Here is a 21,717-nt window from a genome sequence, read left to right on the forward strand (position 1 = left end):
GATCATTAAAACAGCACAGATTATGAGAAAAATGCAAATATATTGTGTCGTCTGCACTGTTGCTCGAATACTGAAGGGAATGGTTGATTGAATGCGCTTATTTCGGAGAACATTTACCCAACCATCATGTGGCCTTTATGTTTTTTATTTGTCATAATGGAGCCCTATCCGTGTTGAGTGAGAAGACAAAATTCAAGCTTTTTTATGAGATAAACAGTTACGTGGCTGTTTATCTATGCACTGGTACTTGCTTGGGGAGGGACACCACCTAATTTTTTTGGCATACTGATTTCACTGCAAAGTTACTGTTGCATGTGGTGTGTTTGGTATTATCTAATGATGATGATCGTAAACAGTGCATGTTGTTTTAGAACAACCTAGCAACATTAGAAGCTGGCATTTGGTTTTCTGTCAGTTTCATCAAATTCTGGACATGTAGACATGCACTTATTGTGCTGAGAACTTTTGTGTGATCAGTGGCTTGATGATTAGAATTGGCAGGCATAGCAATGTGAATTTATTATGATCTCACTTGTGTGGAACTTGGTTTTGTGAAGAGTTGAACATTAAGCCTTTGTCAGCATGGCTTCTGAGAGGATTGTACAGAATGGCCGGGAAAAGAGAAGTACATTATTAAGCATCTATTTTGTGTGTGTGGCGTAACGTCCTAGGATAGTAATGGAATTTTGTCCACTATGGTTCCTTTCGAATGCCTGTTCTTACTGTCTCATGTGGCCCTCCAGAGCAATCACTTCTTTTCGCAGGTGTCGCTCAGACGAAGACGATGCATTTCTATCGAACCGGAGGCCAAGCTCCTCTCTGCGACGGCACTCAAGTGAGGCCATGGACCCTCTTCTGCCGGCACGCTTGCGGGAGCCCAAGGAGAGAAATAACTGTGATGTCGCAAAGTACCTGGAGCGCGGTGAAGACGCCTCACTAGGCTCGTCACCTACGCCCCAGTCCCCCGCGCGGAGCCTGCACGAAGCAATGCATCGAGTGCGCGAAGCGGAGGAGCAGGGGTCTCCGGCCCACAGAGCATCATCCATAAGCGGAAACCTGAGCCTTCGAAGGAGCACCTCCCGCTCAGCTGGGATCTCCCCTTCATCGGAGTGGGTCGCGCAGCACCCCTCGTCGGCTCGGAACACGCTTCTCCTCTGCACAGGAGTGCCTCGAAGTCTGACGTTGGCTCGCCATTGCGGAGGAACTCTTCCAGAACGGACCTGTTCCAGCCATCGGCACTGAGCCGTAGCACGTCGCAGACGGACATCTATGGAGGCTCTCCCGTGCGGAGGACGACGAGTAGGCTTGCATCGGAGAGCGAAACAAAGAAGCCTTCGACCCTGGAAACCTACTACGACCAGTTGGGAGGAGGGTTGCAGAAACAGGCAGGGTACCCACTTCGGCGCGAGTCGTCCCTGTCGCACATGTACAATTTTCTGGTGAGAAAGCGGCTCTAGAAATGACGGACCCGTTCGAGACCGACATGTTTCGCCGAACACAGGGAACGAACAAAGAAGGCAGCTCAGACTATAAGTTTTGCGCAGCTATCGAAAATGAAGGATACCACAGACTCTGGCAAGGCACCGTCAAGCATCAACATTGTCTACATGCAGCAGGATGGCTCTGGGAATCGGTTGCCTCCCGAAAAGCGGAAGACAACGCCAACCGACGGCCAGTAAGTCGTCACCGTCGACAACCACGTGGCCAGCAAGCTGCTGCAGACAGTGAGGAAAACAGGAGCACGGAGGACAGTTCATCGCCTTTGGCAGCGCAGCTAAACAATGTGCGATTAAAACTCGAAGAAAGGCGGCGTAAGATCGAACAAGAGAAGCGTCGTATGGAAGACCGTGTCAAAAGGCAGCGACAGAAGGTCGGCAAGGCAGCTTTCTTGCAAGCTGTTGCACGCGGCGACAGCAGAGTCTCCGAAGGTGGTGGCAGCACGCACGAGTCGTCTGGCGAACACTGACCGAGGATGCCTTTGCCGACAGCGTCGACTCTGAGCTTCCCCAGCAAAAGTGGCTGCAGCAGAACGGCAGCCCACAACCCGTGGAGGAATCCCCTCAAAGCGACGACGTGGACCTCGACGATAGCACCACACCATCGAGCAACTCAGCACGGAACTGACTGTTCTGCAGGCCGACATCTCGCGCATCACCAAACAGCAGCAGGCCATTCAGAACCTTCTGCACGGTCCCCAGGCCATGCCATTGCAGCCACAGCCTCAGGAGAATTCTTCCTGCACAGTGACAATGATGGTGGGCAGCCTCAGAGCCTGCCCTCATTTGCGCACGCTGCCCCCAACCTTACCTCACCGAGGTGGTGCGACCGCCGCCATTCCAGCAACAGCCACAGCAGCAGCAGCTGCAGCAGCCACATCAACGACGTCAGTGGGAATACCCGATGGCGCCCATCATGCCGCCACAGCAGCCAAAGAGGGCAGTGGGGCCCTCCTGTGGTCACACTTGCGGAGCAACCCATGCGCTGGGGGGCCCCAGCTGCTGCACTGGTGGACCCGGGCTACATGGTCTATCCCTCAGGCCAGAACGAATTTGCGTACCAGCCGCCTTACTACCAAAATGGTACCGCTGCCGCCATGCAGCAAGTGGGCTATGCCAGTTTTTTCAATGCCATCTCAGCAGCAACCGCAACAGCCTCTGCAACAGCAGCAGCAGCATCAGCAGCAACACAGCACCCACTGCCACCACCATTCCAAGCACCTTGCACAGTTAGTACAGAGCAGGTGACTGCTGCCGCACACCACACCCGAATCTCAATGCCCATCGCGGACACCGCCAGCGCCTGCCGTGGAGGAGCAGCTTGCCGAAGCCTTGAGAATCTGTCGATGGGCAGCCTAGCTTCACAGCCCCGAAGCGTCGAATTCGGCAAGACGTACCGCGTTTCCAAAAGCCAACAGCCAGCAAGGAATCAGACCAAACCAGCCGATGAGGGCAGTGAAGCGGGCTTTTTTATCAGCTTTGATGACCAGCAACCCAAAAACCAAAGCCGAAGCTCCGTCCAAGAATCGCAAAGCCGGAGTCTGGGCTCAGCAATGGTACCCTCACGGCGGCATCTACAGGAAGCACAAAAGGTAAATGCATGTCTGTTCTCAGCTTAGGAGTGTGAGCTTTCTATTGCAAGAGCCTATTGTTACTTTGTGAAATGTTATGCTGGAATTACTCGAAAGAAATTTGGAAGTTGGTTCAGGAGATGGAGTGACGGAAACCTTGTTTTGCTTATGCAGGCTCTGAGAACTCATCAAACAGCGCCCATCAGAGAACCAAGAACCTCCCATGGGCCATTAGGCGTTGGTTTTGTCATAGGGGCTGACTTGGTGAATCCTGACCCGGTGAGTGACAGCCACAGTTCTTTGTTCTTTACAAGTCTAAGCATAGGGAGAATTGCAGGCAGCAGCAGACAGTAAGACACTTTTGGGTATGACCTGCTGTCTAGTTGGTACAGGTTCATCCAGGAATGTCACAGAATTAGTCAAGAAATGAAGGCTGTTTCACGTATCACGACTCTCACTTGGGGGAGACACAGTGATTTCCATCGTTCTACAACTGCTGTGGTCGTCACAGCTACCAACGATTTGGCTCTGCCAAATTGCTCACGCTATCACGGAGTTGTAGTGATCGTCGATTGATGCAGTTTTGGGTGGGGTGATGGCAAACAGATTTATCTGCTTAACAACCGTCATACGACATGTCGTGCTAGCAACTTTGCTGTTGCAGACTAAGCAGACCGAAAACATGCAATCAGTTGAATGCTACTCATCCTACTTCTAAATTTAAAATAAATTGCAGTGCCTCCCGAAGGTGGTGTCTGGTTGATATCAACAGTGACATGTTGGACAACTACACAAGGTAGTGTTCGCAGTTTTATCGGTTGTATAAATTACGGTAAACGTTCTCTTATCAAATTAACGAGCATGCTGTCACTTGGGCACGGAAGTCTTGAACAGATCTTAGTTGCTCATTCGGTGATTGCAAACACTTGCTATCACAACATTGCAGCAGTGAACATTGTAGACAGAGGTGGCCAAGCAGCCTTGCATTGGCTTCTTACTTCAGTGGGTCTCCAAAACATCAGGACAACACTACTTTCTGCACTATGCATGCGGGAAGACGTTACACGTGAAGCCAGACTGTCATGGCCACACTTGACCAGGGGAGCAGAGAAATGTACAGAGTGTATCAAGGCAGCTGTTGCCTTTCAGAGCACCAATTTTTTACCTGCATTGTGTGGTTTTGTCACCCGCAACCTCTTGATGTTTTGAGCTGTGCACTTAAGAGTCAGTTGTCTAAAAAGCATCTTGCCTCAAGTGATCCTAATGAATGATACCAGAGAATGAACCTGAACGTATATTCATTCATCTTTATTTTCCTTCGTCAAAATATACAGTAGAACCCCGCTGATACGTTTTGAAGGGACCGTAGGAAATAAACGTAAGAGACGGGAAACGTAAGAGCCGAAAAACAGGAAAAACGGCAAAATATTTAGTGGTACAGAATTTTATTTCAATTCTTACGAGCAGCACGAAAATTGGCGCGCTCAGCCGCGATCTAGTCGATGGATAGAAACGCGGAGCTTAGGACGGCCTCATCCACAGAAATGTAATCAACGTATTGATTTTTTTAACACCAACAGCTGTAGGCATGAAAACTAAGCACAAGCAATCACGACCGGCGCGGCGAGTCCGACCACGAACCGCACGCACGACCACGCGAGGTCCAACCAGCTCGAACTCCTCCCGTTCTCCGACAAATAACGATGATGATGAGTCTACGCCAACGCGATGGCAGAAGTGAATGCCAATCTCGAAGGCCTTGCTTTCGCAAGCAATTACGTCATACACGCCATGTTTGTGCAATACAAATCTCAGAGGCTATGCTTTTGTCAATAGTAAATGCCAATCTCGAAGGCCTTGCTTTCGAGCAGTTACGTCATAGACGCCATCTTTGCAATTTGAATCTCGAAGGCCATGCTTTTGTTTGCATCAATTGAAAGATTCTGTTGCTTGCGCCTCTCATGCGGCTAATTTACGGTCAAACGAGGCCAAACTGCATGAAAATGCACCATGGCCGCTCTCTTTGGTAGTCACTCGGTCGGCTCCGAGCGCACTTCGCAACGTATCATACGGGAACGGTCCGACAGTTACGACGTAACAGCGGGGTTCCCAATACATTGTATCCTATGGGAGCTATGCCGGGACCGGCGGAAAACGACGTAACAGCCGGGAAAACGCAGCAGTGAGGAACGTAACAGGGGTTCTACTGTAATCACTTTCTCTTCAGAAATGAATTGAATTCACCAGGATTTTCATGTGGCATCTGAGGTTTTCCTAGACGTCGCGGCAATCATATACCTTTCAGCTTTAGAATAATCCCATTGCTATATTGCGTGCTGTGCAGGAGGCGGAGACTGAGATGCAGCGGCGCAAGGAGATGATGATGCTGGTCTCACTGCGAAGGAGAGAGGAACAGGAGGCGGCCAGGGTTGCGAAGGAGCAGCGAAACGCTGTCAAGCGAATGCAGGAGCAGTCAGTGTCCTTTTATTCTTTCCTCAGTGTTCTTAATGCTTTTATTCATTGCATTATTTTTGTTTAAAGACCGCTCAGGACACATGTAAAATCCTCATTGTGCAGTATGTGGTGTACAATCTTGCTAGAATTACTGCCTGATGTTTCCTTCAACTTCTTGAAATTTGTGCCAATTTTTGTTGCTTTAATGTCTTGCATCAGAAAACACGATGGGTAGTGACAAAATATATTTTGACACCACATCTTTAAACATGGTGTGATTCGTAGACGCTCATGCAGTTTGCTCTGGGTCGTGCTATAAAGAGTCCAACGTGCTCAAAAGTTATCTGGAGGCCCCTACTATGTCTTATGTTGTAGCCCACATGTTTTCTTGGAATGTCGAGCACCGTCATTTTCATAATAAGCCTGTTTTCATCACCGATTTGATTGATAGGTTGGAGGGCACTGAGCAGGGTGACAGCACGTGAATATCTACCTATAGGTGGATACCTACCTGTAGGTGAATGTCTACCTACATGCCATATCCCCCAAATTTCTGATTTAACCGACAAGAGTTGATTAGGTGAAAACATGGCCAATCTGTATACCAAATGTTGAGGTTACAGCTTGACTGAATGCTTTCAATGCAGCCTCAATGCGATTCTTTAAATAATTCATCTTTGACTAGCTGCAGCGCCAAAAGGAGTTGCCCGAGAGAGGATCATGATGGACTTTTGTTGATGACTTCTTTAGAAAAAGCCCATCAATAGCAATGGTGATGTCGAGCACTTTCAGACTACTTGCACGTACTGATACACGTGCGGTGGTTCTGCCCCCCGTAGCTCTGACTGCGTAGTTACATCAAGTTATTCAGGATCATTGTATACTTCCAGAAGTACTAACGCAGGAAGTGTTCAACCACTTGCAGGTTGCGACGTGAGGAGCAGGCACGGAAACGTGAGGAGGACCGGCAGAGGCGACAGATGATCCTCGAGCAGTACCGGCAGCGCAAGGCCCAAGAAGAGGCTGAGAAGGACGCTGCAGTTCATGGTGGCAGCAGCATGAGCTTGCGTGGCGGCGATGGCGGTGCTACGCTCACACGCAGCAGTGCCAAGCCGCGGTCTTCTTCGCGACCGCGACCCAAGTCGGTGCACCTTGGGCCATGTTCGTTGCAGCGCGGCTCTCATACCAGTCTTGATGGTAAGGTCACTGTATGCCTGCTTCATTGCATTTGGGTTGTCCGATAGATTGTGCACAATTTGAAGGCTGAAGGTTTTGGAATGGAATATGGCAGCACACACTGAAAGGAAGGACAATACACTTAAAGGGGTGGTGCCACTAAATTGTGGCTTGCGCATTCTTTGCTGTAAGCGTTTCCTATAGGTCTAGGAAGCATGATGCACGCACCAAGATTCATGTATTCTCGCTAAATAATGTAATATCGCCTTTTGATGTGGACAACTTTCGGTTTCGGTTTTTGGGCACCGAGATTGGGCAGTGACATAGAAGTGTAGGAGGCGTGGTCACGTAACCACACAAGGCTGTGACGCACTTAGCCAGGAAGCGATCGAAACTCGGCGAGCAATGTAGCAACCGATGCTTTGCCGGTACTATAGTGAATTAGAATATATTCTAGTTCACTACAGCCGGTACGTACGTTGCGGAAGTGGCGGAGGTCCGGAGGTCACTCACGTTACTGCAGCAGACTTGGTGTGACGTCACTACAACTTTCGTTGACCATCCTACAGATCTACGTCAGTGTTGGCGCGCTAGCGATGGGTTTCGATTGGGAGAATGGGCATTTAGGTACACTTTGGAAGTGAATTAAAATATGTTCTAAACGTTTGCAGTGTCCGACCCTTCGTGTGGAATGTCTTTGCATACAGAGGAAACCCACAACAGGCTTGTTATAGCCTCGAAATTTGATGGCACCACCCCTTTAAGAAGCAAGCTGAACACAAGGGCTGCTAACAGCACCGGTGCTCATTTCTTATGTGTTCTGTGTATGTATTCGGTGTGTGCTGCCATATTCAATAATGAATAGCCAACTAGCCCGCTACAGTGAAACATCGTTAATACGTACCTGCCGGGAACGCGGCATAACTACGCACTAAACGGTAGTACGCATTAACCACCATGTACAAACTTGCCTCTCATGGCGTACGCCATCGCCGCCAGCAAAGAAATAGAGTGCCACAGCAAATATTGCCTAAAGTACCCATCGCAAAGCCTTTTCTTTCTTTTTGCCAAAGTGGAGAAAAGATCCTAGCACTCTCGCACGACCGCCCGATAACGCGCGGTGGCCGCCACGCCAAAGAGCATTTCGAAACTATTGAAGGGTCCGGGATACGCAGTGACCCACATAGCGACAAAACGGACAGTGTCTGCATTCCGCGATATATGTGTATGCGCCTGTACCGCAATCTGCTACTAAACGAAAACTGACACGCGATACGGCCGCGTGGAGTCGATCGTCTTCTGGGTAGTTGCGTGCAGCGCGTCGCCTGCTCGGCTCACGTACGCCGTCACTATCGGGCCGCTTCCTGTACCGCACGTGCGCCTCAGTCGTGGGAGTGTTCTTCGTGCCCACTTCGTTCCAGACCGTGCACAGATGCGGCGAGTAGCTTGTTCGGTTAACGCAGCGATGTCAAGCTTCCTCCGCGACGCTGTAGCGGTCCTGTCAGCGGACGGAGGCGCGTTGGGTGGTCGCCTAATAAAAGCGTGCAGTATGGTTACAACAGCGCTACGCTTGCTGTACCGTACGCGTGCGTTTAGCGTGATAGCGTCAATGCAGCGAGGTTTCGCGGCGTCCGCGACCCGCAACGCTCAACTCCGCAACAGCGATCTGCTTTCGTTTCTACAAAGCGGTGCGCGCTTGAAGACAGCCCCGCACGAGGCGGCAGCGATCGGCGGCCCAGCGCGTTGAGGTTGTCGCGAAGTAAAAGCGTGCAGTAGGCTTAAAGCAGCGCTGTGCTGCACGCGTGCCCGGGCAGATAGCTGAAGATACTTATTTTGATAAGGTTGTCGGCGATAAGTCATGCTGGCACGTTCGTCGGTGGCCGCCGCATCGCCTTCGTTCTTTCCCGGTGCAAAGGCGTTGCCGCAATCGCGTGGAAGTCTGAATCGGTGATCGACTGATCTCCGTATTCCTAGATAAGACGTAAAACCTTTGGCGGCACATTGTGGCGTCGAGAATTTAAGCGGTGCAGTAAAAGTTTATGGCAGAAAAAGTTGGCACTAACCGGTAGGCATAGGGCGAACCACTACGGCTTAAGCGGTCAGCGAATGCATTGGGCTCTATGGGACTCGGTCAGGGATTCGTCGCAACTACGTTTTAACCGTTAGTACGTTTAAAGCGGGTACGTATTAACGAGGTTTGACTGTATACAAGGACTTCTTAGGAGAGGTTATACATGTTTATATGACGCACTGTAATTGAGGCCTCTAGGCTGTGGTGTTGAAGTAGCCTTACTGCAACTTTTGACTTTGAGAGCCAGTTTTTTATTGCATATAAGCAGCTACCCCACAAAAGCGTTGCTTTACCGAGATTTTACAATATATGTTAGATTTGCATAATTTTTAATGCATAGTGTTCTGTGGGAGCCAATATGGTGGTGTACAAAGCAGTTTCTGGGTCAGCATCAAAAAAGAATATGACATTCTCCCAGCTAAAATTGTGTAAAAAGAACCTCTAGTGCTGTGAACTATGATATAAGAATAACCGTACAAAGCCATAATCAAGATGAAATACAATCTAACCCTGCTATATAAAATCTGAAGGGGATTACCAAAAAGTTCCTTATATAGGTAATTTGTAGGGGTGTGCGAATAGTGAAATTTATTATCGAATCGAATTCGAATCGAATATTGCCGAATAGTGGCCAAAAATATCGAATATCGAATCGAATATCGAATAGTATATCTTTACACGAAATATGTGCCGCCAGTTACGTACGGCAAGAGAAATGAAAAATCAGGGACGCTACCGCGTGCTGACAGCTTCATTGAGCACTTGTTCGGGAGTGGTTTTCGTTTCAGTTTTTATTGGCGCGCAGGCATGTTGATAGAAGAGCCGCCATTCCAGTCAGCAGCGCCACTCCTAACCTCCTAACAGAGGGGTGTACGGTAGCTAGTCTTTCTTTTCGCCTATGGTTGCGTAACATGGCTCATCTGACAACGGTAATGGTGTGCTTCATCGCCATGGGTGCTCCGGGCCCAAAAGTCTTCGAGCGTCCATTCACAGCAGCATTATAACTGTGCGCCGGAACGATGGGAGAGAGAGCGAGAGAGAAATAGATGAAAAGGAAGAGGCAGGGAGGTCAACTTGGTAGCGAGTCTCTGAACTAGTGGTGCGGTGCGGTAGCGACGACTGCCCAGCGTGAACAAATCTTTACATGCAAAGCCAATCACCGAGGGTTTCGCAGGCCAAAGTGAGGTCGTTTCACGTGCTTGCGGCATATGCGACCAAACTACGCAAGAAGTCCGTGCCTTCATATCGGGAGCGAAGTTGTGAAGGACTGGACAGTTTTCTCATGTGTATTTCTACAGCAGGACTGAAAGTTGGGCTAGTTGGTGATACATAATGGGCAAAAAACAGCGCGCAGACGGACGGGCAGTCTCATCACGATGTTAAAAAGCAGTTTTCTTTTCTTTTTTTCCTTGTTAAGGTACCTTGCCAGCTCCTCTGCGCATGTTCTTGATGCTTATCATTTGTGTATAAATAATTTGCATATGCCTAATAAACCACAGTTGAGAGTAACAGCGCTTGTTCTGTATATCCCTTTCTTCGTCCCGTCCGTCTGCGCGCTGTTTTTTGCCCATTATGTATTTCTACGTCTGGAAATGACATAATCTCCTTCAAGATCAACATGCGCTCGCTTTTGAACCAGGATGTCGGTGAAACTTTAACGAACCGTTCGTTAAATTTTAAACTAATGTGTTAAAGTTTAAACTAATGCTAACGGCGGCGGCGGCGTTGGCATTCGTTTTAGCCACCCTACCCAAACCAAGTTGCACCATTGATCTTTGTCGCGTTTTAGATATTCGTCCTGTCGAAGTATTCGAAAGTCGAATCGAATTATTCGATTAGCAGTGATGCTACCGCTGCGCCAATTGCGCCAGACTGCGCCAAAGTGCCCTGGCTGCTGCAACCTGCTACATTTCCTCACAATTTGGCGATTCTGCGCCAAGCTTGCGCCAAAGGGGTGTACTCCGACTTTCAGAAATGAAACTAACTACATGAGGTTCCCCCATTGAGAGCGACATCGCGCTGTACGCAGACGTACGCGGACGTTCTCCATGAGAATGATGAAAATGGAGACAAAATACAGTATAACCTCTTTACAACGGATCTGTTTAAACAGACATTCGGATATTACATACCAATTCGCGGCGTTATGCCGACCTCTGTATTAGTTCCATTGATTGAGCTTCGTTTACAACGGATTCTGGTACAACGGACATACGGATATAATTGACTGAAATTTCAGGCCAGCAAGGTGGTCAGGACTCCTTTAGAGCGGACTTTTCTACCACGGTCATTAACTTCCGACTTCAAACATCGCTTAGCATACTTTCGGGACGGGAGCAGCGCACCGCGGATATCGACGTACCGATTTAAGAACGAAGGCCGCCGATCCCCGGTCTGTCAATGATCAGCTATGCCTAGCTGTAGCGACAAAAAAACGGTGCGCAGCGTGCTTGGTGTTGCGTTTGGGACGCTGACACGCGAAACTGCGAGCCGCTGCCACCGCATCTCCGCGCGGTCGCTGCGCGGCGAGCTTGGCCGGGGGGTCCGCTGCCGATGCGCAAAATGCCCATCCGCGGTTCTGAGGAGCCAGCGGGCAATGCGATTCGTTGCTTGAGACGAAGGACATTACGGCTTCTTCGTTTTCGCATGTCTGCTAGCGCGACGTTCTTGCCCGCAAAGTTGGGATTTAGCTCGTACATCGGCACCGTGAACGGAGTTAGGCCTAACCGCGACATCCAGTAGAAAGCTCGGTTGCAATGCGCGTGGCCGCGGTGCCCGATGTTTCAAAGTACGTCATGCTCGATTGCGAGTACAAGGAGTTGTCCCGCGGTGGTCTTCGTCATAAGCTTCGAAGTGCTGATAAGAAGAACAGAACAGCGGGTCCAACGAGTCAACGCTATTAGTCGCACGTCTGCGATGTTCGCGACGAGTGCGGCGCGATATCGTAATCTGATGATTGAGCTTCCGCTTGCAGCTGCCCAACTAAAGCGTTCCAAATTATCATCAACCCGTAAACACAGAACGAGTGCGAACGCGTCACTAAGTAGCGCAATTTTCGACAGCCACGACCTCGCGACGCGCAAGCAGCAGACGACGATCCCGAAGCGAGCATTAACACGTTTTGGCTGCTTCTGCGGTAATACCGCAGAAGCAGCCAAAACGTGTTTTTCGTACGCTTGTTACTGAATGGAGGAGCCAGCTGAAACGGAGAACTTGAACGTGGAGAAATGCTCTTTACGACGAGCCCAAAATGGTGGCGCCTAGTTGCGCCGTTGCCAAGCTATAATGTTGAAAAACGCTTTTTTTTATATTTCCGCAATTTTCGCCAAGTCGGCAGACGCAAAACAAATTTTTTATAGCACTTCTACATAGTTTTCATTGAAGATATTTTGGGATCAGATAGAAATGGGCTACAGAAACTGAAAATGCGATTTTCCAAAAATCGCATTTTTTTTGGTCCCCCGTTAAAAATAAGAGCATGTTTGTGACTCGTAATTCTCTCCGGTTATGACAGACCCATTCAGTGTTTACATGAAAGTCTGTTGTAACAGTACTTGGATTTTACATACTGCCTTTACAACAGACCAAAATCCTCTTCACTATGAAGGTCTGTTGTAATGAGGTTATACTGTATCAATATGGTGTTGTCAAGCGGACGAAGGAACTGCGTTTTGTGTTTTTTTTTTTTGTAATCAAAGCATCAACTGTAGGCAACATGGCGTAGCAACAGTTAAGCGACATGCAGCCATGAAACGGCACATTGATGCTACCAGTCGTCATTGAGACGCTTCAGGTGGGCTGCAGCGGCCGAAAACGATCCAGCCGACTTTGGAATTCGGCAGTCCATGGAACGTTTTGCAGTGTGACCGCGTGACAAAGGCAGAAACTCTGTTTGTGCTTGGCATGACTCTCAAGGGCATCCCATACTCGTGGGTCGACACAGCAACTGCCTTGTTTCCCAAGTTATTTGGAGATTCCGAAACAGCGAAGCAGTTTAGTTGTAAGAGGTTCAAGGCATCCTACATAGTTAGTAATGGCCTCGGGCCGTATTTCAAGAAACTTGTGCTTGACGAGCTGAACAAGCCGGATGTGGTTTTATCTGTTAGCATTGACGAGACCCCTCTCCCTGAACAGAGGTGCCAACAACTTGATGTTGTAATTAGGCATTTCTCCAACAAAATGCAGCGAGTTGTGGAACACCTACAGTCTTTCCTTCCGGCTGGGCTTTGCGACTTCTGAAATTTTGGCTAGTGAAGTGCGGAGAGCAATGATGGACCTCCCGCAGAAAAATGTCATTTGCTTTTCTACAGATGGCCCTAATGCAGTGAAAAGCTTCAGAAAAAAGATGCAGGAAGCATAGCCTGACATCATAGATGTAGGAGAGTGCTGCTTGCACAAAGTGCACAACTCATTTGCCCGCGGCTTGAGTGCTGTTGGCTCGGATGTCGACGCTGCTGTGGTCGATGTTTATTACTTTTAGGGGCGAAGCTCCTTATAGCGGCACCCGTTCGTCCCGTCGTAGTGTGTAACCAGTCTTAAAAATGGAGGGGGCGTGCACACATGAAGGCTCCCTAAAGACAATGCGCTGCGACAGTACGTGATATGATCTCCCTCTCCTCTCCTCATGCTTCCCCCTCTTTCTCCTCTCCTACGGTCCCCCCCCCCTCCCTATCTTGCCTCGCGGCGCAGCGGCGCCGACGCAGGCAGCGTCGCGGCAGCGTCTTGATTGAAAAAACCGACCGCTCGCGCTGCACAACTGTTCACTGACGACCCCGTATATATAGGCACTGGATTTTGACCTCCAAGGTAGTGCGTGTGTGCGATTTCTCCTGTGCGTGATTAAACAATGAAAATTCACAGCGTACATGTAAAATTAAAGTGAGCTGCAAGTCGTCATAACTCTCATCGAACCTTTAGTATCAACGCGCCCGATCTCACGTCAGTGATGATGTACTGGGCAGAATTCACGGAAGATTCACGGTTTACCGATGAACCTCCGCAGCTTCGCCCTCTCATCATCATTCACTCCGTGGATATGCTGTTTTTGAGGAGGGGGGGACGTGTGGGAACCATGCCCACCGGCTTGGCGAGATAGCGCCACGTGCTGCGCACAGGCGGTGCGCGTGGCCCCTGCTGCGCGGCTTAAAAAGGGACAGCCTGCGCACTGCCCCGGGGGGGGGGGGGGGGGGGGGGGGTCCGGAGCCGCCCAAGTGAACAGTCGATACGTAATCCCCGCAAATAAATGTTTTTTAAGAATTCTTCAGCTCAGAATGAATTGTTGAAGGCAGAGCACCTGCTCCAAAAGCTAGTTTTGCTGCTCCAAAACGCAATTTTGCCTGCTCCAAAAGCTGCTCCAAAGTGGCCTAAGCCAGTAGCATCACTGGATTAGGAATTATTCGATTCGAATGCGAAACTCGAATATTCGCACACCCCTAGTAATTTGATATATAAAATATTTTATGCAGTAGACTCTCAGTAAACGAAAATCTCTTAAACGGAACTGCTGCTTAAATGGAACAACTGCCTCCAATGTGATTGGTTTCCTACTTGGATTCTACACTTCTGTTCATCTCAGTAAACGGAAGTCCTATTAAACGGAACACATTTTCCTGGTCCCTTCATGTTCCGTTAAACGAGAGCCTAGTGTATGTCGAAAATATCTTCAAGGGGATTTGGCAATTTTTTGAGATACATAATAATTCGATATATGCGGGTTCGACTGTATGCACTAGAACTTGGAATAATTTTGAAAATCAATGTATAGCTATAGTGAAGCATTTGTGAATCACTGGCTTATGTTGCAATAAAACGGAAACGCGGGCTAGTTGGTTTGGCTGCATAATGATAATATTGCGCACGCAACACGAAGACAGAGACGAAAAGTTCACAAGGACCAGCGCAGACTATCAACTCTGCTCATGCGCAGTGATCTGTTCTGCTCATGCGCAGTGATCATGAGGTGCGTGCAGTGAGTATATATTGTTGTTTCTTATTGAATAAAGGTCAGTTGATAGTCTGCGCTGGTCCTTGTGAACTTTTAGTCTCTGTCTTCGTGTTGCGTGCGCAATATTATCATTAGAGTTATTATAACAATATTAATAAGAAATGTGTGCTATACTATGCCTCTGTCTCACTTTGAATATTATTCACACTACGACAGTTCCCTTTAAGGCAATTTTTTTGCCCCTTGACTATGGTATGTTGAATGCACAGAATTAGCAGTGAAACGAATTTTTTTGTTCGTTACTGCTTGTAGTGTGCACGTATCTCACAGGAGTACGGCCACTAGCGTGGGTTAGGACTTAGCGAGCCACAGGGCCGCGTCTGCCGTCGCCTTGCGTGAACTAGCGCGCCGCTGCACACGTACGTACGAGCGCAAACAAGGCACCGAGCGTAGCGCGGCAAGTACACAGTACTGCTCTCGAAATCCGCAACACTTTATTGCCTGCGGCAACACCACAAACGCAGTACAACGCCCGCTCCCGAAGGCGGCGGGAGAAACAAAACAGGCTTAACCACGCCACAGGCGAAAGCACAGCACAAAGGGTGCCGCTAGCATGTCTCCGCAGGCAAAAGGGCTCACGGCGACACGCCGCTGAGGGAAACGGTCTATCGCGACTATGCTGCGTACTCTCACGATCCGCGACCACAGGGCCCGATCACTCGAGTGAGGGCAAACTCCGCTGACGTTGGCTTCGATAGGTACGGTTTCGGCATAGTAAGACCACGCGCGAAGACACCACACCGTTCTTCGGCCTAGTGTTCGGAAAAGGACAACGTAAGGTAAGCGCTCGCCGCTGGCGCAAGGCACCATTAGCGAACTCCGTCCGAGCGAGCCCAAACAAAGGAGCCGACGGACGAGAAAGAAAATACGTGCTTACCCTACGAGGTCCAGAGAGAGTCTGACTCCCCCGCCGCGCAAAACGTCTCGTGAGACTCGAACGCGGCGCCACCGTCGAGTTCCGGCGCTGGTGTGAGGGGGGTTAACGACAGCCCCGCTTGCCCAGTGCCGTAGGACGACGGAGGAGGGGAGTGGCATGACCGGACATGAGGATGGCAGAAATAGGCGAAAAAAAACACACGCAATGGCGACGGGCAAGCCTCAATCCCCACATGCTGCCCCTCTCTCTTTTTCTTATTTGCTTGTTTGTTTGTCAAGAGCTTCGGTTTAGGACTGAGTGCGATTGTTCTGGTTCTGCACAGAGTGCGGGCGGCAGCGGGCAGCCAGCCCACCTCCCTCAGGAACTGAGTGGCGGACTTCAGCCAGCGACGGTGCGTCAGACACGGCCTCAACCCACTCCCTCATGCTGCTGCCCTCGGCAAGCGAATACGCGGGGCCCAAGCTGTTCGTCAAGCCCACGGCAAAGTCCAACCGCAGCATTATCATCAATGCCATCAACACTGTTCTTGCGGGAGCTGTCAACTCCGAAACCAAGAGGAAGGTGTTGGAGGTGCGTCAGCAGTCCTGCTTTCCCTGTGACAGGCCTTTGCATTTGGGGCTCACTCATTAGATGCAGTGCGCAACCCTTTACCTGCCATTTATTCTTATTCTGTACTACGCTGGACATCAAGTCTTAGCTGGAGGGGTGTACAAAAATACACTCAGTATAAAAAATGGTAACAAATTATACAGTGAAGATTGGGCTTTTGAGTTATGCTCTGTAATGGACAAGTTGCAAAAACTACAAGGCATCATTCCTCCACTACAAAAATTCATGCACAGTGGCAGTGTGTCCCGTCCTTGGTACAGTACAGTAGAACCCCGCTGTTACGTTCCTCACTGCTGCGTTTTCCCGGCTGTTACGTCGTTTTCCGCCGGTCCCGGCATAGCTCCCATAGGATACAATGTATTGGGAACCCCGCTGTTACGTCGTAACTGTCGGACCGTTCCCGTACGATACGTCGCGAAGTGCGCTCGGAGCCGACCGAGTGACTACCAAAGAGAGCGGCCATGGTGCATTTTCACGCAGTTTGGCCTCGTTTGACCGTAATATTAGCCGCATGAGAGGCGCAAGCAACAGAATCTTTCAATTGATGCAAACAAAAGCATGGCCTTCGAGATTCAAATTGCAAAGATGGCGTCTATGACGTAACTGCTCGCGAAAGCAAGGCCTTCGAGATTGGCATTTACTATTGACAAAAGCATAGCCTCTGAGATTTGTATTGCACAAACATGGCGTGAATGACGTAACTGCTTGCGAAAGCAAGGCCTTCGAGATTGGCATTCACTTCTGCCATCGCGTTGGCGTAGACTCATCATCATCGTTATTTGTCGGAGAACGGGAGGAGTTCGAGCTGGTTGGAGCTCGCGTGGTCGTGCGTGCGGTTCGCGGTCGGACTCGCCGCGCCGGTCGTGATTGCGTGTGCTTAGTTCTTTCATGCCTACAGCTGTTGGTGTTAAAAAAATCACATACGTTGATTACATTTCTGTGGATGAGGCCGTCCTAAGCTCCGCGTTTCTATCCATCGACTAGATCGCGGCTGAGCGCGCCAATTTTCGTGCTACTCGTAAGAATTGAAATAAAATTCTGTACCACTAAATATTTCGCCGTTTTTCCTGTTTTTCGGCTCTTACGTTTCCCGTCTCTTACGTTTATTTCCTATGGTCCCTTCAAAAACGTATCAGCGGGGTTCTACTGTAGCTACGTGCAGTACAGCATTTTACGTGTTCGGCCATGGCGATGCGCACGAAAATGAACGCACATTGCGTTTCATTCTAGTCCATCCATGGCTAAACACGTGAAATGGGACACATCGCCGTTGTGCATGAATTTTTTAGTGCAAGAAAGCTGCCCTGAAAGGTTTTGCAACTCGTCTGTTGTTTGCAGAAATAATTAACACTTGTATAGGCTAGTTCCTGCATACACAGGTTTGATGCCTATGTCTGTGTCATGATGCTCTACCATAATGTCTGGCTTTAATGCCATGGTTGCCTATTCCAATCTTGCCATAATCTGGTGGTTATAAGATAGCTGAGCAGTCTTCTTTACATTGGCAAGGGATTCGAGTTCAGTTGCCTGCAGCATAGCCATGTGTTTCTGTGAAGGTGCACCGTCATAAAGTAGACAATGATGGCGGTTCGTTATAGATTTTTCGTTCAGGATTTGTAGACCAGTTAATTTCTCTAGTTTTTCTGCCAGGCTTGCTTAGTGGCAAAGTGGTACGGGGTAGACCATTGCCAATGGTTGCCAATGGTTGCCAATGGTTTGGCAACCATTAGAAACTTCGCTCTTCACGCTTCCTGTCGCCATAGCCATTTTGGCATGTGGTTGCTTGACACTTTACTGCTGCTTCGCATGCAGGAGATAAACGTGTCCGAAAGCAAGCACTTCCTTATCCTGTTCCGAGACTCGGGCTGCCAGTTTCGTGGCCTCTACTCCTACCACCCCGAGAGAGAGGAAGTGCTGCGGCTGCATGGCATCGGACCGCGCAGTGTTCTGCCTTCCATGATGGACATGTTTTTCAAGTAAGCGTCACGACTGTGCGCTTTGTTCGATCTTTTGTACGCACTCCCAGTTTTGTTTCAAGAGCTCTGACACTTATTTGCCATACTGTTGACGTACTACTTTCTATGGGACAGTATTCAGTACAGAAATGGGTAAGACAATAGCGGGAACTTGGACGTGGAAACGGCACTTCAGAACCAAGAAAAGGAGATGTGACGCGATAGTGTGTGTTATTTCTCATCCTGTTCTGAAGTGTTGTTTCTTCACCTGAATGTGTGCTTACGGTCCCTCATTGGCACTCTGCTGACTTTAGGGACAAGCCTGAAAAAGTTCTGAGAGAATTCGGAGCACTGCATTCTTCGTCCTTGACGTCACTGCAACTGATAGGGCAGCCTTCATACTTCATAACAATACCTGATATATGGTTCATGACACGAGTTGTATTTGGTATCTCAGAGTTGGGGATAAATTAGAAATCATTTCCTAATAAATTATTACTACAATGCATAAGTTTTTATTCGAGCAGCATTTCATACAAAATGCATGCAAGTTAGAATTTTTCCTCGTATTGAGCAGAGTTTGCATGTTACAGCAAATTAGTATGTGCAGTCCTTCTTGGTGAACAAGCTGTATAAGTTGTCTGTGAAACCTTGCTCACTCGATATATGCCGAATAAATGAACAAAACACGGATTTGGTAAGCCATGGTGCAGCATTACCAAAAAAACTCATTAGGAGACGCGAAATGTTGTTGAGCGGCCACATAGAATGATCGGTTCGCATTCCTTTTGTTTCAGATACAACTCTGGCGCCAAGAGCTTCACTCAAATTCACACGAAGCACCTAACGGTCACCATAGATGCCTTTACCATCCACAATCATCTGTGGACTGTCAAGAAGACCTGTGTGCCTCAACGCAGGGACTTGTGACGACCGCACGTCTGAAAAGAAAAGTCCCCTTTCAGTGCATTTGTTTTCTCAAGGATAGACTGCTGTGCTGGGGCTTATAACACCAGGCTAACCAAAATGTGCGCCGAGGAGGCACGGCAGCTCTCCACACGCCGGTCACACATTGCCGCTGGCTTATTTTCTTTTCCCGTTTTCCGCGGCCGAGACCCGAGGTTTGCAGGTCGAACCTCATCAGGAAGTGGTGGGGACTGTCTTCACCCGCATTTTTTTTTTCTTTCTTCCTTCCTTCCCGGGAATTTCGCGCACACTAATTGTTTTTTTCGCTTGAGATTGTACTTTGTATATAGCGGGCGTTGTCGTTACTCGATCGTATAGTTGAAGGAGATAAGCCCAGCCGGTGAGACACAGTCGTCGAGGTTTTTCTCGTTGCCCCGTTTTGTGCGGGAGGGTTGATCCTGCGCTCTTTCGGCCGACTAACGAAGATGACTGGAGTCCTTGGGCAAATTGTGTGATATGGCTTGCCAAATGTAATATAGTCGAAGCCAACAGTTGCGCATGTTCCTCGAAAGGCTCATGCGGGTGCCGGTTTCTCGCTTCATTTACCTCCAATGATGTCTTCGTTTTTTCTTTTTTAGGCTTTTAAATGTTACTACAAATATAGATACACTGACACACAAACACAATCTGCACGCACGAGTTGCTCTAATGGCAAATGCTGCGCTGGTTACTATTTTTTTTTTGCTGTAATACACAAGTTGTTCGCGAACAATAAATGCAGCTTTCCCTTTTTTTGTGTGTGTTGTCATTCTTCTTGTACTTGTTGGGTTTACCACAAGCAACTTTAGTTAAACCTTCATATCCAGCTGTGTGACTGTCGGTCAGGTTGTCAGCTGTTGTCCTGACAACCTGACTAAGCCATTGTGTCTAAACATGACTAGTCATTTCAGCTTATGCATTAGCACCTCAAAAAAATGTTTGCCGTAGTTCATAAGATTGTGGAATTTAAAGAATGATTAATTAATGCAGGTGTAATGCTGATGGATATAATGGCCAACGATGGTGATGAGTTGTATTTGGTGGGCGAGTATTGGTGAGAATATTTTGTGGGGCAGGCATTTCTTGCCAAGTTACCTGCCAACTTGTGTCTGACCGTAATTGCGGGGGATAGTATATGTTCATTTTTGGGTGTTATTCCTTTAAAATATGCTCAGTAAGTGTAAACCGTCGCACCTCGCCACACCCACTGAGAACGGGAATTGGCCTTCCTGGTAAAGTACAGCGCCGCCTCTCACGTGATGCCTACAACTACATCCTGGCCCCTAGTTTCAAGCAGCTGAGCAATCAATACTTGACGACAACGGCAGTCAGCATCGTAACTAGGCGAAGGGTAAAATGGAATCTGCTCATACAGGACGCGGAGGGTTGGCGGTCATGCAGAGAGGCATTCGTCCTGCAGGGGACATAATGCTGATGATGGACGTAACACCTGATGATGGTCATGAGTTGTATTTAGTGTGGTGATCAGAATGTTTTGGATTGCAGGTGTTGCCAAGTTACCTGCCAGGTTGTGTCCGAACATTTATTGTGGAATGTTTTTGTAGGTGGGGTCCTATGATGTGCTGAGCACGATCTTTCATGCAAGAGGAAAACGTTTGAAAGAACTGCGTGTGCTCACATGCAGAGCTCCAAGAAATTTTCTTGGTGTTCAACTGGTACGAATGCTGTGATATCAATACATATTTTAATCTCGCAGAAGATTGAAGCAGTATGTCTCAGTGGGCCACTTTCCAGTAGATGCTTTGGCAATTTATTTCTAGAGTTAAAGGTAGGACTGTACAGTCACGCATCTCCTATTTTAGTAAATTGCAGTGTTGGACTGCTTTAAAAACAAGTGCTTTTTCACTTAGTTCACCTGCCTGCCAGGTAGCTCATCACATTTTGAGGCATACGGGGTGATCATTCTGTTGGAGCACGATATCCCATAGAGGAGGCAGAGTGCTGTATATTTGATGCACACAGATGACACAAAAGAATTTGGGAGGCATTTGACCACTATAACATAGTTCTAGTTTTCCTCCAAGGTGTGGTGAAGCTGCCTGCTGAATATTTGAACAGTGGCATATCATTATGACATGCTGTTAATCTAGGCAGAGCCCTGGCATAAGAAATTGTACTGCTGCATAGCTGACCAGCCCATTTGAGGAGCAAGAATAATTGCTTGTGCAAAAGGCAGTTTTGCATTTTACAGTGGAATGTACGGCACAAGGTATCTGACAAGTATTTTATTTAATCGTAGCACAATATAGTTTTTCAGTTTAAAAAAATGCGTTACCGACACCAACTCGCGAGACCTTGTTCTCGAAATGCAGATGGTGCACTGTGCAAACACTTCAAACTGCATACTGCATGAATTTTTGAGCGAGAGCGAACGCAGTACAAAAATGAGTTTACATTTGTTAACAGGCAACATTAAAAAAGAAAAGAAAAATGTAACGACAACATTTTCAGGGAAGTAAATGAAAAAAAATAATAAATAAAACGTTCATATGCAGATCTAGGTGGTGCACGAGTGTTTTTGATGTCACCCGTAGGTTG

The 21,717-nt window shown here is 48.4% G+C and overlaps 1 protein-coding gene across 1 annotated transcript in view; it reads left to right on the forward strand.

Moving 5' to 3' along the window:
* Positions 1 to 19,911, forward strand: part of LOC119397615 (patronin-like) — a 52,220-nt gene extending 32,309 nt beyond the window's left edge. Inside the window, 9 exon segments of the mRNA XM_049416615.1 lie at positions 765 to 1,240; positions 1,614 to 1,955; positions 2,214 to 3,088; positions 3,242 to 3,346; positions 5,412 to 5,539; positions 6,447 to 6,718; positions 15,972 to 16,219; positions 18,071 to 18,234; positions 19,011 to 19,911. Coding sequence (XP_049272572.1) covers positions 765 to 1,240; positions 1,614 to 1,955; positions 2,214 to 3,088; positions 3,242 to 3,346; positions 5,412 to 5,539; positions 6,447 to 6,718; positions 15,972 to 16,219; positions 18,071 to 18,234; positions 19,011 to 19,143 — 2,743 coding nt within the window. The 3' untranslated portion in view covers positions 19,144 to 19,911.
* The last annotated feature ends 1,806 nt before the right edge of the window (positions 19,912 to 21,717 follow it).

Source organism: Rhipicephalus sanguineus, chromosome 6 (genome assembly GCF_013339695.2).
Source record: "Rhipicephalus sanguineus isolate Rsan-2018 chromosome 6, BIME_Rsan_1.4, whole genome shotgun sequence".
NCBI lineage: Eukaryota > Metazoa > Arthropoda > Arachnida > Ixodida > Ixodidae > Rhipicephalus > Rhipicephalus sanguineus.